The 14,248-nt window shown below is 35.1% G+C and overlaps 1 protein-coding gene across 1 annotated transcript in view; it reads left to right on the forward strand.

Moving 5' to 3' along the window:
- The first annotated feature begins 816 nt into the window (after positions 1–816).
- LOC108570303 (aromatic-L-amino-acid decarboxylase) overlaps positions 817–14,248 on the forward strand; it is a 15,012-nt gene continuing 1,580 nt past the window's right edge. Inside the window, exons 1-9 of the mRNA XM_017932142.1 lie at positions 817–925; positions 7,607–7,696; positions 8,218–8,338; positions 8,678–8,791; positions 9,161–9,280; positions 9,553–9,682; positions 13,013–13,161; positions 13,752–13,863; positions 13,943–14,151. Of these exons, the coding sequence (XP_017787631.1) occupies positions 7,617–7,696; positions 8,218–8,338; positions 8,678–8,791; positions 9,161–9,280; positions 9,553–9,682; positions 13,013–13,161; positions 13,752–13,863; positions 13,943–14,151 (1,035 nt within the window). The 5' untranslated portion in view covers positions 817–925; positions 7,607–7,616. The remainder of the gene's footprint in view (positions 926–7,606; positions 7,697–8,217; positions 8,339–8,677; positions 8,792–9,160; positions 9,281–9,552; positions 9,683–13,012; positions 13,162–13,751; positions 13,864–13,942; positions 14,152–14,248) is intronic.

Below are 14,248 nucleotides of genomic sequence, written 5' to 3' on the forward strand. Positions count from 1 at the left end.
AATTAGTATAAAAATCACTGCGTACTATGAGGCGAACAAACACAAAGTCCAACTAAAATCCAGCATCTAAATAATTAACAAAACATTATTTACAGCATCGTGTCATTAACGACAACAGCAAAACTTACTGGAAACGTACGATTTCTGAAATAAAATTCACAACCGTTCAATCACCGCAATTTCACTTTTTCTATAAAACTTCCTCTTCAAAAAGAGTTAGAAAATCGAAAATTTTTACTTCCAAATAACAATAACAAGACTTACAACCGCTTCGAAATATTATATTTCACCGACTACTGATCTCGATCGATCCTCGACTCACCCAAAACCAGAATTCAACTCTAAAATCCACTTCACCGAATCGTGACAAACCGGTCCGAATTTTCCAAAGCCATTGTTTGGCACACGCCGGTCGTTGAGATCTTTCCACCGGGACGTAACGAAATCCGACAACACACCCCGGGACAATTTACCGAGAAAATTCATCCGGCGAACGTAGATAACAATAGTCCTGTGAGAAGTCGCTTTTAACAGTGATCAAACAACTAACGAAGTCGTTTATCGGTACTCCCCGCGTCTCGCTCGGTAAACTTTAATCGAACTTAGCAGACTGGCCTTATCGATCTCCGCGTTGTACTCGTGTCTGAATCGATGCAATCGTTTAATCCAGGGACGAGGTGAGCAGATCTACCTGCGCAGCTGGTAATCGCGATCGGCCGAAGGGGTCCACCAACGAGCAGCCTCGTCGCTGGGTGGGGTGGTACATAAAGCCACGCGACGTAGATGCGAGACGGCAATTTCACGCGGACACTCGCGGACCGTGCACCGTTCGAACACTGTCGCGGGATTTCCCCTAATTCTGCTGCCAGCCGATTCCACGTGGATAACCAACTGTCAAGCGCGCACGCCACGATTTCGTAACTTGGTACGTCGTTTTCGAACTTTTCCTATGTACGTTCTTTCTTTCTGGAGATGCAGGTGGAAATAGTGGAAGTAACGGGGATTGAAACGGATTAATCCTGAGTAGGCAAAGTGGGCAATTTAATTCTTTTACTGTTCTGGGCTTTTAAATAATCTGAAAAAATTGTGGGTTACTTGTCGAAGTCTGTACTAAATTGTACAATTGTTCGTTAAGTCAAATGTTTAGAACTGTTTTTAATAAAAATAAAAGTTTGTCATTGAAGAAACGCGGGTGTGAAATTTCATTTGGGTCGTCGATTGCCCAGGAGTGTTGAAGAATAATTGAAAAATTGAAGGATAGTTGGGGAGCGTGGAAATTGTTAGTAATTAATAGATGAAAACTGCTTGGTGATTTAAGTTGTTAATCATTAATAGACTGTGAATATTTATGCAATTCTGAGAGAATAATTGGAAGGTTTATTTTCATAGGGGAGTATGAAAATTGTCGGTTAATTTATGAAAACTGCTTGGTGACTTGAAGTGTTAGTAAGTAATATACTACGGATATTTATGCAATTTTGAAAGAATAACTGAAATATGTAAGAACGGTTAACGGAGTATGAAAACTACTTGGTGATTCAAAGTGTTGGGAATTAATCTACTGCTGGAGTTTATGCAATTGTGACATAACAAAATATGCAAGATACAGGAAAGTAACGTTAGAATCACTTGAGGTGTGTAAATAGCAACATTAATTCATAGATAAACGTATCAGCGGATAAGATAAAAATAGTAAAATGTTTGCTATAGTTGATTGAAAAGTGTTGACTGATAGGCGATTAAGTTTGAACAAAATAATTTAGAAGGTATGGGTAGAATTAATTATCGAGTCACAGTTTTGTTTTGCTTCTTAAGAGCATCAAATAGTAGGTATGTAAAAATTGCATTCCAAAAATCTGATTAGAAAATCAGTAAATGACAATAAAACTGTTTAAATCTTTGCACAACAATTCTTTCACATTAATATCTATTTGCATAAAAAGAACAATAGTAATTCCAATGTATTACGTGTGCAAATTAATTTTGTACCTTCTTTCACAAACTTCGGTACTTATTTCCAAAAAAATCTAACACAATATTAATATTGAAAATAATTTACATTTACTTTGAACGAACTTTTCCCATTTATCAGGTAACTAATGAATTCCCTCTCTGAAAGAATATGGCGGTTTTTAGCCGATGAGGGCGTCAAGACTTTGTGAAAAAGAGCTCGAAATTAATTGAGGTATCTAAAAATCAGATGTCTTGTGAATAACCTAAATTATTTTACTATGTGTCTTCTATCTCGTTTCATATTCGGAACTCTTTTTAACAGAGCTTGTACCGAATGGCTTTCATATTTCTTTCTATCGAAAGTACAATAATTATTAAAGGCTGCACGAAAGTTTCCATTGAGAATAGTTATTCCTATTACTCGATTAACCTACATAAACAACTGAACGCGCGAGTTGCAGTGTATACATACATAAACTTGTTTACAAATCACGCGCGATCTAACTATTAACATTGTCGAGATAACGTGAAGATCATTTATGAAGCGATTTTTAAGAGATACAAGTATTAAGAATAATTTCGAAATAAACAGAGTTACGAAATGAACAAACACATTACTGACACTGATGGAGAATTATGCACATTAACAGGAACAACGATACGTTTTCTATTTTTATGCATACAATTGCCCCCAAAGAAAAGAGATTTCTTTCTCTGTTGCGATGACACGCGTGATCAATTGAAAGATTCCTCTGATTTTTCAATCCTAATTCGTGTAAAAATTTTCATAGGCCAACTTAACAAACTTCTTTCCTTTTAATTAGAACCATAATCGTGCGTTATACAGCGGACAGGGAACATTTTTTAATTAAAGGAGCGAATACATACATATTAAAATTAATTTATGACTACAGATATTAAATCAAATTCTGACATGAATGATATGTTTCGATCCGTTTTCCATATTTGCCAATGTTATCAAGTTCGGTGTGTAAATAATGCGTAAGTATTATTGCAAATGCATAAAAGTTTCACGCTTCGAAATCTATCGAAATTTCTCTTCAAGTTTCCGAAACGTAGTTCGCGTGAAGTAGATCTGGAGTAATTAAAAATTGAAAGGTAGGAGTGTTGAGTAATTCTCGTTGGGTAACTTGTGAAAAGGGGCAAGAACTTGATTCTTGTATAAGAACGTAATAACAGCAACCTTGTTAGATCGTAGCGAGAATTAAAGAATCGACAATCGGTCATGGTCGATCTAGACCAAATACTGCAAAGATACACTACCGGCCAAAAGTTTGGAATCACCGAGCATTGCAACTTACACAAAAATTTCCAGAAAAAAGTCGAGCGACTTTGAGAATTTTTTGTCGTTCGAATCAATTGATACGAGATAAATTGATAAATGTAGAATTGAGATAAACTTGAAATCTATAAAAAATTAGCAGCAGATTTAATATCGATGAAAAATGGGAGGTGATTCCAAACTTTTGGCCGGTAGTGCATGTATTATGAAATAGCTCGAAGCGTATAAAACATGTCTAGTTGATGAACCGCTGATCTACCTGTACATGAGGTAACGTAGTCTAACATTTTCAACTTTCTTATAGTCTGATCCAATTTTTAACCTTCCTTATAATACACTAAATTTTTCAATGTCTGAGGAATCGAAATTTTGTGTAATTATTGAAAATGTTCTTACGTTCACACTTTTTAAATGATGTTCATCTAATAATTTCACACTTTCTAAATGATATATTTTTACGCTACTGTTTATCTAATAATTTTACACCTTTTGAACAATACATTTCTGTACTATCGATTATCTAATCATTTATCAAAATACAATCAAAGAATGAAAACGTGAATTGTACAAAATCTGCATAATTACTCGCAAGTTTTTTTAAAAAGATGTTATAAAATGAAAAATTCTAAACATTATTAATATTTACTTCGCCAAGTAGTATTTGCACTTGAATGAAAAGAAAAAACTGTGGAGCTAAATGCGTTGCACTTGAAGATTAACAAAATTATACGAAAATTGAAACAAAGTGACACGCAACGTTTCAGAAAACGAAAGGAAAAGTTGTGCTGTCTTGTACAATCCTTGCAACACTCTGCGTAATCATTTCTGCGTACAAGGCCAGTTTCCTTGTATTTATGCATTTCGAGCTTCACCAAGAGTGTACACCGGCGTTCATAAGTGTTAGGACACCCAATATGTTCGTGCAGAAAGTATTATACGATTTAAATTACATTTCTTCACCGAAATATACAGAGTGTTCGCGTTATTAATTTTCAGCGTTGTTCTCGTAAGCGGCAGACTTACGAGAAAAATAACAGAGGAAAAAGTTTCACTTTTTATACGCAATACGATTCAAACTTGCAATAATTTATACCATTTAAGTTACATTGCCGCGTGAAAATTAGTATCAACATTCGTAAAAGTATGCAGGAGGTTCGCGCTATTATTATTTTTCTCGTAAGTGGTAGATCTGTGAGAAAAATAAAAGAGAATAAAGTTTCATTATTTTTTATACCTAATACGATGGCTTGAATAGATGTTTTAAATTTGTGTTTAATCGTTTTAAACTGATAGCTGTAATTTCTGTTACATCGCATGAAAGTTCAAGGATCTGCAAGAAACTCATTTTCAAAATCAATTTCGTGTGGATGTTTGGTGTGACATAATCAACGACACACTGCTAGGATCCTATTTTCAGAACGGCACCTTGAATAGAAATAAATACATATTTAGAAGCCTTATCGTCATTTTTCTTTTTCAGAATCGTGTTAATTTTGTAACGACTGTTTACGTTTGCTTCGTATTCAGTGACGTAATACTTATGAACGGGAGTGTACATTTTTAAAAGGAAAACATCGTGTATGTGAAAGTACCATGTGATCACCTGGGTGTCGATGAGTTCAATGACCGAAAACGCTTAATGCACGTTTAAAAGTGGATCCTCTGTACTTGGTCTTTTGACGTCACTGTCGCGATCGCGGGAATCCCTACTTTCGTTGACGTGCGAGGATCTGCGGTAAATCCTCGGTCATTTCCTTCCTTCGTAGAATACCGCTGTAGTTAAAACGAAGATTGCAGTGCATAAGGAAAATGTACAAAGCAACTGCAATTTATTATCGTTTCGTTACGTTAGAGTTAGGATATGTGACGAAATTTGCAAACAAATTAAGAATGATATTTGTCGAAGTTAAAATGGATTTTTGCAAAAGTTGTTCTTTGTAAAAATTAGAAAGGATATTTGTCAAAATTCAAAATGATATTTGTCAAAATTGCGAGCACAACTACTCTCCTGTTTAGTACTAATTTAACCCTTTGCGGTCGAAATTAATTTTAATTCGGAATAATTAATTAATTTTCATTGAACGGAAACTGATAACATAACGCAAGATTGTAAATACAAAATTTCATTTTTCAACTTTGCATATGTTTAACACAATAATGTGTGATTTCATTTTATAGAAAAATTATATTTTATGTTTCTCAATCGTGTGATATAAGTGCTATGGTGGCTGAGAGCAGACATACGACCGCAAAGGGTTAAAGTACTTTTAACAATCACATGTCCACCATGTCATTTTCATACCTCCAACTTTATAATTGCAGTATAATTCTAACACAATTACAGTGACTAGTTTTGCAGTACAGCATTCGAATTAACATTTCAAAGTACAATCACACTTCTCGTTAATCACCCAAGCATTTCTACGACAAAGTGAGCTGTGGAACGTTTCAAACCATACAAAGACTCCATCCGAAAGAATCAGATGACAAGTCAGTTGAGCGACCGAGTTCTATTCTATCAACAGAGAATACTCTATGACAAATTGGCGATGGGGAAAGGAGAGCGAAACGGAACTTGTTTCACAAAAATGAGTCATGGTCATTGGACGCTCGCGAGTCAAGTTGTCTCTCTGTCGTGTCATGGAAACTGTAAACCATTCTGAACAGATCAATCTCTCTCTCTCTTTCTTTCTATTCAACGACGAGACACGTGTTTCTTGCCTCCTATCACGATTCTCAGGACCCACATTGAGAAGGCTAGTCTCGCCAATTATTGCATTGCGTACAGAGAACGCTGCCAACGATCTGAACGTCGTTGCTCGGGGACGTACGCCTTCGTTTCGAAAGATTTCGACGATATTTTCTTGCCTACTTCACGTGCTACAATTAGAATTTTATACGGCGAAAGTAATTTCGGTTGAGTGTGAAAAGTTGTTAAAATAGAAACTAAGGTATTGGGAAGAAAAATTGTGTTTCTAATTGATGAAGATTTTGTAATCGATCAAAAAACTTGCCGGTTGTTAAAGCATGATCGTGGTATTGTTAAGAGGTTAAACGGATAAGTGAATGCTTGAAAGGTAATATGTGTTTACGTTACATTTCCTGCGATACTAATTCTACTATCAAATTTCGTAGTTGTATCGAAATCATTTTTTAATTGATAATTGCGTATATTAAAATTACTCTGTTGCAGTAAAATTGATGCAACTGACAAATGCTCCAATATCAAACTTGATAATAACAACTTTTTTATGGAACAACATCATTATCTGTATATTTTTTAATAAAAAGAATGTAATTCTTTAATGGATAATTGTGTATGTTAAAATTACTCTTTTACAGTAAAACTGTTACAACTAAAATATGCTCAAATAGCATATTAAACAGTTTCAAATAGCGTTTAAAACTTTAACAATAATGGAACAATTTGCACAATGGAAAAAAGAGATGAATTTTAAAATGCTTTGTTTAATAAAATAAAAATATAAATTAGCAACTCGTTTATGTTGATAACAGTCAAATACATACATCAGAAGAACATACATATAACCAATACCTAAACCTACTGTTTGCATTTAAGTAATCCTCCTGTATGCGTACAAAAATGTACATAGTAACACTTGTTATTAAGCATAAACGTCATTTTCACTTTCGACTGACATAGTTTCTTGCTAGTTGTTTTCAGAAATGCGTGAAATAATTTTAAAGCGACGATAAAAGGAAGAATTGGTAGATTCATAAACGGCAGTTTTTATAGTAAAATATCAATTGTCAAAAGAAAGACGAGAAATTATATTCTTTTAGTCGAGTTACGAACAATCGATTTTTAAGATAAAGATTAGAAATACGTGTGTAAATTTCTCCATTAAACGCATTTTATTAACACACAACTAGCAACAATTGCCGAACAAAAGGATACATACGTTGTACAAAGAATAAGCTCTAAATTAGATTTAGGTGGAGTGATTATTTTATTTAAACAAGACTAAACTGAACGAGCGAAAATCACCATAATTACTTAACACTGCGAACATGCGGTGACAAATAAAAAATATGACACTTTTTTTCCTTTATTGATTGCAGTTATCGAACAATATTTCGTTGAAATGTAATCGTTAATTATCGTCTTAATTACTGGCAAAATTATTATTACAGTTGTGTTTGTATTGTACACAGTTTTTCAAGAAAGAAGTAATATTTTTTTGCACGCTACTATTAACAGCTGTTGACCGCGATCGATTAAGATTGAAGATCAATGATTACCTGTGTATTGCTTCGTGCGTACAATAGCGATCATTATGCAATAGAGCAGTTTGAAATATTAATTAACAGAATCTTCGAATATTGCAGGAAACGTGAAATGGATCCCGACAGTTTCAAGGATTTCGCCAAAGAAATGGCAGAATATGTTACTAATTATCTGGAGAACATCAGGGACAGGTGAATTTTTTATCATCTATTATTGCTGTATCCTGTTCCAGCGTCCTTCGTATTTTTTTTTTACACGCTGTCTTCAGCATTGCGGTATGATACATTAATGTGATATACCATAACGAAAATTCTTTTTCTTTGGTATTAATCACAGAAGAATTTCTGTAAATCGCTTCTTCCAGCGACATATTTTCTAACATTGTTCTTTAAATGTTAAAACACTTCATTTTTGAAGTTTGAGTAAATTTGAGAATATTAAATAATATTAAGATACTAAGAATTTACATTAATTTACTTATTATTTCGTTGTTACACAAAAAGATAGTATGGTGCAAATTTTTCAAGCAATTCATTTCTAAAACTGTAAAATACAGAAAATATCAAATTTCCGGGAAATCATTTTCATTTTTAAAACTACAGAAATATAAATATAATATTCATTTTAAAGTTAATCTCTCGCCTTATCTTCTGCTGTTCATAGGAAATATAGACACAACTAAAAAAAAGTGTTAATAGGATGAAATTTACAGGAGGGTACTGCCAACAGTTGAACCAGGTTACATGAAACCCCTTTTGCCTTCTGAGGCTCCACAAGCACCAGAAAGTTGGAAGGACGTTATGGCGGACATTGAGAAGATAATAATGCCAGGGGTATGTGGTATAATAAGCTAAACAATGTTCTTCGTGTAATCTTTACATCATAAAATATTATAAAAGATATTAAAAGTAATATATTAATTTTTGAATTATAATTCAATCTCAAAGTTTAATGCTAAAACTGAATTCACATTCTCGAAGAGACGTTTTTATGGTAATGGAACGCTTGATATCTCGTTTATATTAACCCTTTCGTGACCGAATTTCATATTTATCTGCCAATCATAGAGTCTGTATTGGATATTAAATCGATCATTCCACTGGTCACTGAAGGGTTAAAGCGAACAAATTTTGAATTAAAAGTTTCCTCTGAAGACATATTTATTTTTCTAGGTTACTCATTGGCACAGTCCAAAATTTCACGCGTATTTTCCGACAGCTCAGTCGTACCCAGCAATCGTCGCTGACATGCTTAGCGGTGCTATTGCTTGCATAGGATTTACCTGGGTAAATAACCATCATTAACTCACAAATAGTAGCTTATTTTCTTATTGTGTTCTGAATATTTTCTTCCCTTTGATTAATCACAGTTTAAATTGAACACTTTTTGAAGAAGTAACTGCTCTCAAGTGTTTCTTTATCTACCAATTTTTCATTTTCCATTTTGAATCTCCATGTTTCTCATCTTTTAAACAGAAATTAGAATGTTCCTCATGCTTTGCAAAGTTCTAGAAAACAGCCTGATTTACTTATCCTAGCTGTTTCAGAAATGGTTTTAAATTATAAAACCTGATTTTTCTCAGACATTTGAAAAATGTTAGTTAGGGCCAATTAAGCTGAGGACGGTGTTATCATAAAATAAATTTTTGTGTACAGATCGCTAGTCCAGCTTGTACCGAGTTGGAAGTAATAATGCTCGACTGGTTAGGAAAAATGTTAGATTTGCCCAAGGAATTTTTAGCCTGCAGTGGTGGAAAAGGAGGCGGTGTCATTCAGGTAATTCTATTAAAAAGAAATTGCACTTGTTCCTTATGTTTTGAAAAAGAAAGACATTTATTTGTAATTAAATTTGCTTCGTTTTTGGCGAAATCCTAATCCTTTGCAAAACTTAAAAACTTGCTCTTCTAGGAAAAACTTTTATTCGTTAAATCGCTGTTACGTTGACCTGTTGCTCTCCTATTCTAGCCTTACATCGCGAGTCTTAAGCCTCGCCTTCGACTAAATTGATTGTTCGTAAATAGTAATTAACGATCAATTTCACATTATAGGGAACTGCGAGCGAAGCCACTTTAGTTGCACTTCTCGGCGCCAAGGCTAGAAAAATACGGCAGGTCAAGGAACAACATCCTGAATGGACGGACAACGAAATAGTGGGAAAACTAGTCGCTTATGGTTCCTGTAAGTAATTCTTTTAAACATCATTTTAAAGTCACAATAGTGCATTGCTGTTCTGTTTAAATATTAACTTCTTTTGTATTTAATATTTATTCATTTCAAACAATAACGATTCTCGCGTTCATATATTTGCAAAGTGAATTGCACAAGATGAAGTACAACTTTGACCAAAAATAGAAACTTAAAGAATGCGTCTAATTCTCGTTCTTGTTGTTACCATTTGCATGGTGCTTCGACGAATTTCTAGCAAAAATAGTAGTCAATTAAAAATTTGTCTTTCCCATTGTCATCTTATCGTGAAAATTCTCTCAATTTTCAGTTATCCGCTTATTCCACAGTTTATACTGCAAGCCTGGCTAAATGTTTGTCAACTCCTATATTTATTTATAAATTCTATTTAAACACTTACATAAGTTGAAGCACTTCTCAGTCTAAAATATCTACAAATATTAAATTTTTTAATAATCCACCTATTTTTCATAGTTTATTAAATAAAAGTACAAAGGATTTCAAACTCGTGGTAACAAAGAAATTTCTCTTTCAAAAATTCAGTTAACTAAATTTTTTAATTACACACCATGAGCTTCGTTGAAAATAATAAGAAGCACTTCTTTCAATTTTCGATCATCCCCTTATTCCAACCACCAAAATTACACTTTCATCGAAACAATCGGCTCCACCCCTCTACCTACATCTCCCCGAAGGGTCACGTGAATTTTCCACGTTAATCCAGAAGTAAAAGAAAAAAATAAGAACACCACCGAGGGGATTGTCGATTAGGTGGATAAAAATTCGATCCCTTACCCGGCCGTGATTCTCTGTAAACAAGATTAACGATGACGTTGGCCGGCTCTCTTTAACATTTGACAAAGGCACACGAGCCAGAGGGTGGGATGACAGGCCGAGTATGGGGTTGCGCCACTTCATCAACCAGCACTTTGTTACCATGGCAACGCGTAATAACCACTCGAGTTATTTCAACCCTGTCAGCTTCGAACACCCATACCCACCCCTTTACTCGGTATCTGCTCCTGTTACCGTTTGTCTTTACCGGCACGTCGAATCGCAAAAAGTTACCGGCAGGTGAAAGCATTTTCCAATTTTCTACCCTCGGTGTAACTTGCTTTACGCGCCAGCATCGTGAATAGAAGAATAGTCGTATCGCTTCGGGATTGTTTAGTTATTTTACTGTGGGATTTTGTTTGGAATTGTGATCGAGGTTCGAAAAGTGTATTTGAAATAATAGTTTATTAAGGAAAGTAAATAAGACAAGACTATGAATTTTACTCCACACGATTTTTCTTTCCACGCTATTGTCACATGCGTAACAGACGCCGCTTGGTTTGTTCGGCCGTACCGAGGAGCCGAACAATAACATCGGTATTTTCAATAGACAGCACCTTCTAAAAAGCGAGGTCTTAGCCGGCATGGGCAAATTACTTTATTACACGAAAAATTCGACGACTCTCACACCTGGACACCATATGCCCTAAGACAACAAAACAGACCTTCGACATCACCAATTTCAGAGAAGCAATATAACAAATGTAAGAAGAAATTTCACACTTTCACACCACCAGCAGACACACCCCAAACTTCCACCACCTACGACAGTTTTCACACCACCAATCACAACACACGCGTAGTTTATAAAATAGCGAACACCACAGGACACGACACACAATTTTCCTATCAGTAAGCCTAGAAATTTCGCGCTCTGTTCACGTTCATTCATAAATATATAGTTTTAACAGCAAACTGTTGTGCGTTAATAGTCTATCTTCCGAGCACTACCTGAGTCTCCTATCCCGAGTAGATTCCTTAAATGGTCTGACTCAAAAAGAGGGACAATTATCGGTTTCGCAACAAACATATCGCGATTCGTAACACTATCAACGTCGAAGTCTCCTCTCTTACAAATCTTACCCCACAATGACACTCATTTTTCAACATGTACCCTCTCCATTCTCTCCCGGAAATTCACACTTCCACACACTTGGGTTTTTCCGCAACGGTTGAAACTAACGCGCTTCGTCGAGGCCCCGCGAGAAGGGTTTGCTCCCTTCCTGAGCTTTTATTTCGTTTCTTGAGAAACGAACGAGCGAAGGCAAAAACACTGGCGATCCTGCATTACTTATAGAGACTGTACACCCTGTAGAATATACCGTAATCAGCGTGAATAAGAAAGGAATAGTTATATCATAAATAGATCCCATGGGGTTGTGAAACTTCTGAATTGAAAGCTTTTATTTCCCTGTCGTTGATGTTCCTCTGAATAATGATTATTAACCATTCTGCTGTAGATATTGAAAATTAAAAAGGGCTTCAGATTTTTCCTTCTTTTAATTCTGGACTTATTTTGTGAAGCTCCTGTTAAAGTAGAACTTGGATTGTTCCTGTTGAAGTTGAAGAATTGAGAGGATAATCAATTCTTGGGTGAATAGGAAGAGAATAGTTATATCATAAATATCCCGTGGGATTGTGATACTTCTGAAATGAAAGTTCTTATTTCCCCGTAGTTATATTCCTCTGAATAACGATTGTTGGCTATTCTGCTGTAGATATTGAAAATTAAAAAGGGCTTCAGATTTTTCCTTCTTTTAATTCTGGACTTATTTTGTGAAGCTCCTGTTAAAGTAGAAGAATTGAGAGGGCAATTGATTGCCTATCTATAAAAAGAAAATGGGAAAAGATTTTTATTGCAGCCTTACTTATGAATCTTAAAGGGAATTTAACAGCAAAGAGAACTGTTAGAGTTGGGGAGAACGTACAGAAACGGTACTTAGATATAGAGCTGACTGTTTATTATGTTAATAATATAATACAACGATACAGCGACTCGACGACCGCATGGTGTCGTGGCGCACGAACCAACCATCACCGGGTCGTAATACGCATGCTCGAATTGAATCACTCCAACAAGAACAATTGTTGTAAATTCATTATTTCGTGTAATGTAAAATTAAAATAAATCCTTCATTTCTTTAAATTTGGTTTATTTAATAAACTATGAATACCATTTAAGTGATTATTTTAGCCTCGACTTAAGGATACTCAACTTATTTAAGCATTTAAATAGAATTTATAAGTACAAGAGTTTATGAACTTACGATTCTGGCTTACAATATAAAGTGTATTTTTTCAATGATTGCAAACTGGTAGCAACAAACTGTTTCTACTAAATGTGTATTATTCCTTTAAATTGTAAATTACTTATTAAATTGTAAATTACTTTTTATTGTACTCCTCAGTTTTAGCTTTTATATTATCACTTTTTTACTCTTAACTTATCAACCTGTGACGGATAAACAAATGTACACATTTATCGTTCAGGTCAATCTCACAGTTCTGTAGAACGAGCTGGTCTTCTCGGAGGCGTAAAATTCCGCCTGTTGGAAGTTGATTCCAAATACAAACTCCGCGGTGAGACACTCATGGAAGCCATTCGCAAGGACAAAGAACAAGGACTGATTCCATTCTACGTAAGTTTAAGAGGTCTACTACTTCAAATTCGTCAACTTACAGATAGAATAATTCAAGTGACGTATTAACACGTTGAACTCCAAGTGACCCACGGTGGGTCACAACTGCCTTACACCGCGAGGCCGCGTGACCCACCGTGGGTCACATTGCTTTGAACTTTCTAATTTTTTGTTTAAATAAATGAATCAAACTTTTTTACGACGAGAATGAGTGAGAGAAAGTGTTTATTGTCATCTATTTACTAGCTTCAGCCGCGCCAATTACAATTAACGTAATTCCTGATTCGTTCAACATTGGTAGCGAAAAAGAGTATAAGAATACGTGCGGAAATAGTCTTAGATCAGTATAGTATTGTATCGAGTATTGTATTCTATTCTATTCAGCATTCGGCAACCGTGAACCTGTATCGGCGATTAATAAAACAACTATTCCTATGCTTTAATAAAATATAGATCATAGATCAATGCCCTATAGGATAAATAAGGGTGTAATGGACCCTATGTGTGGAGATGGACCACCTAAATTTTTCGAATAGTAAATATCAAATTTACACTTGTGGGATAACACTTGTATCACAATTATTTTACAGGCTGTCGCGACATTAGGAACAACCTGTTCTTGTGCGTTCGATCGTCTCGATGAAATGGGCGTCGTTGCAAATCGCGAGAACGTTTGGTTACACGTCGATGCAGCTTACGCTGGTAAGTACTACGGAGAATTAACTTATCCAAAATTTATGGTTAAGTTAGAATTTATTTTCTCAACTATTCTTTACACCAGGTTCTGCCTTCATTTGCCCGGAATTTCGATACCTAATGAAGGGCGTAGAGTTGGCAGATTCCTTCAACTTCAACCCGCACAAATGGATGTTGGTGAACTTCGATTGTTCAACCATGTGGCTCAAAGATCCGACTTACGTTATCAACGCTTTCAATGTAGATCCCTTGTATCTGAAGCACGATATGCAAGGATCTGCTCCGGATTATAGGGTACAGTATTTTGTTAACAATAATCTTTACTTATTTTTATTACGTATTGCTAAATTTTCGAGAAGAGAAACAGAATTTTTAAAATTGATACTTTTCC

This window comes from Habropoda laboriosa, unplaced genomic scaffold (genome assembly GCF_001263275.1).
Source record: "Habropoda laboriosa isolate 0110345459 unplaced genomic scaffold, ASM126327v1 scaffold68, whole genome shotgun sequence".
Taxonomy (NCBI): domain Eukaryota; kingdom Metazoa; phylum Arthropoda; class Insecta; order Hymenoptera; family Apidae; genus Habropoda; species Habropoda laboriosa.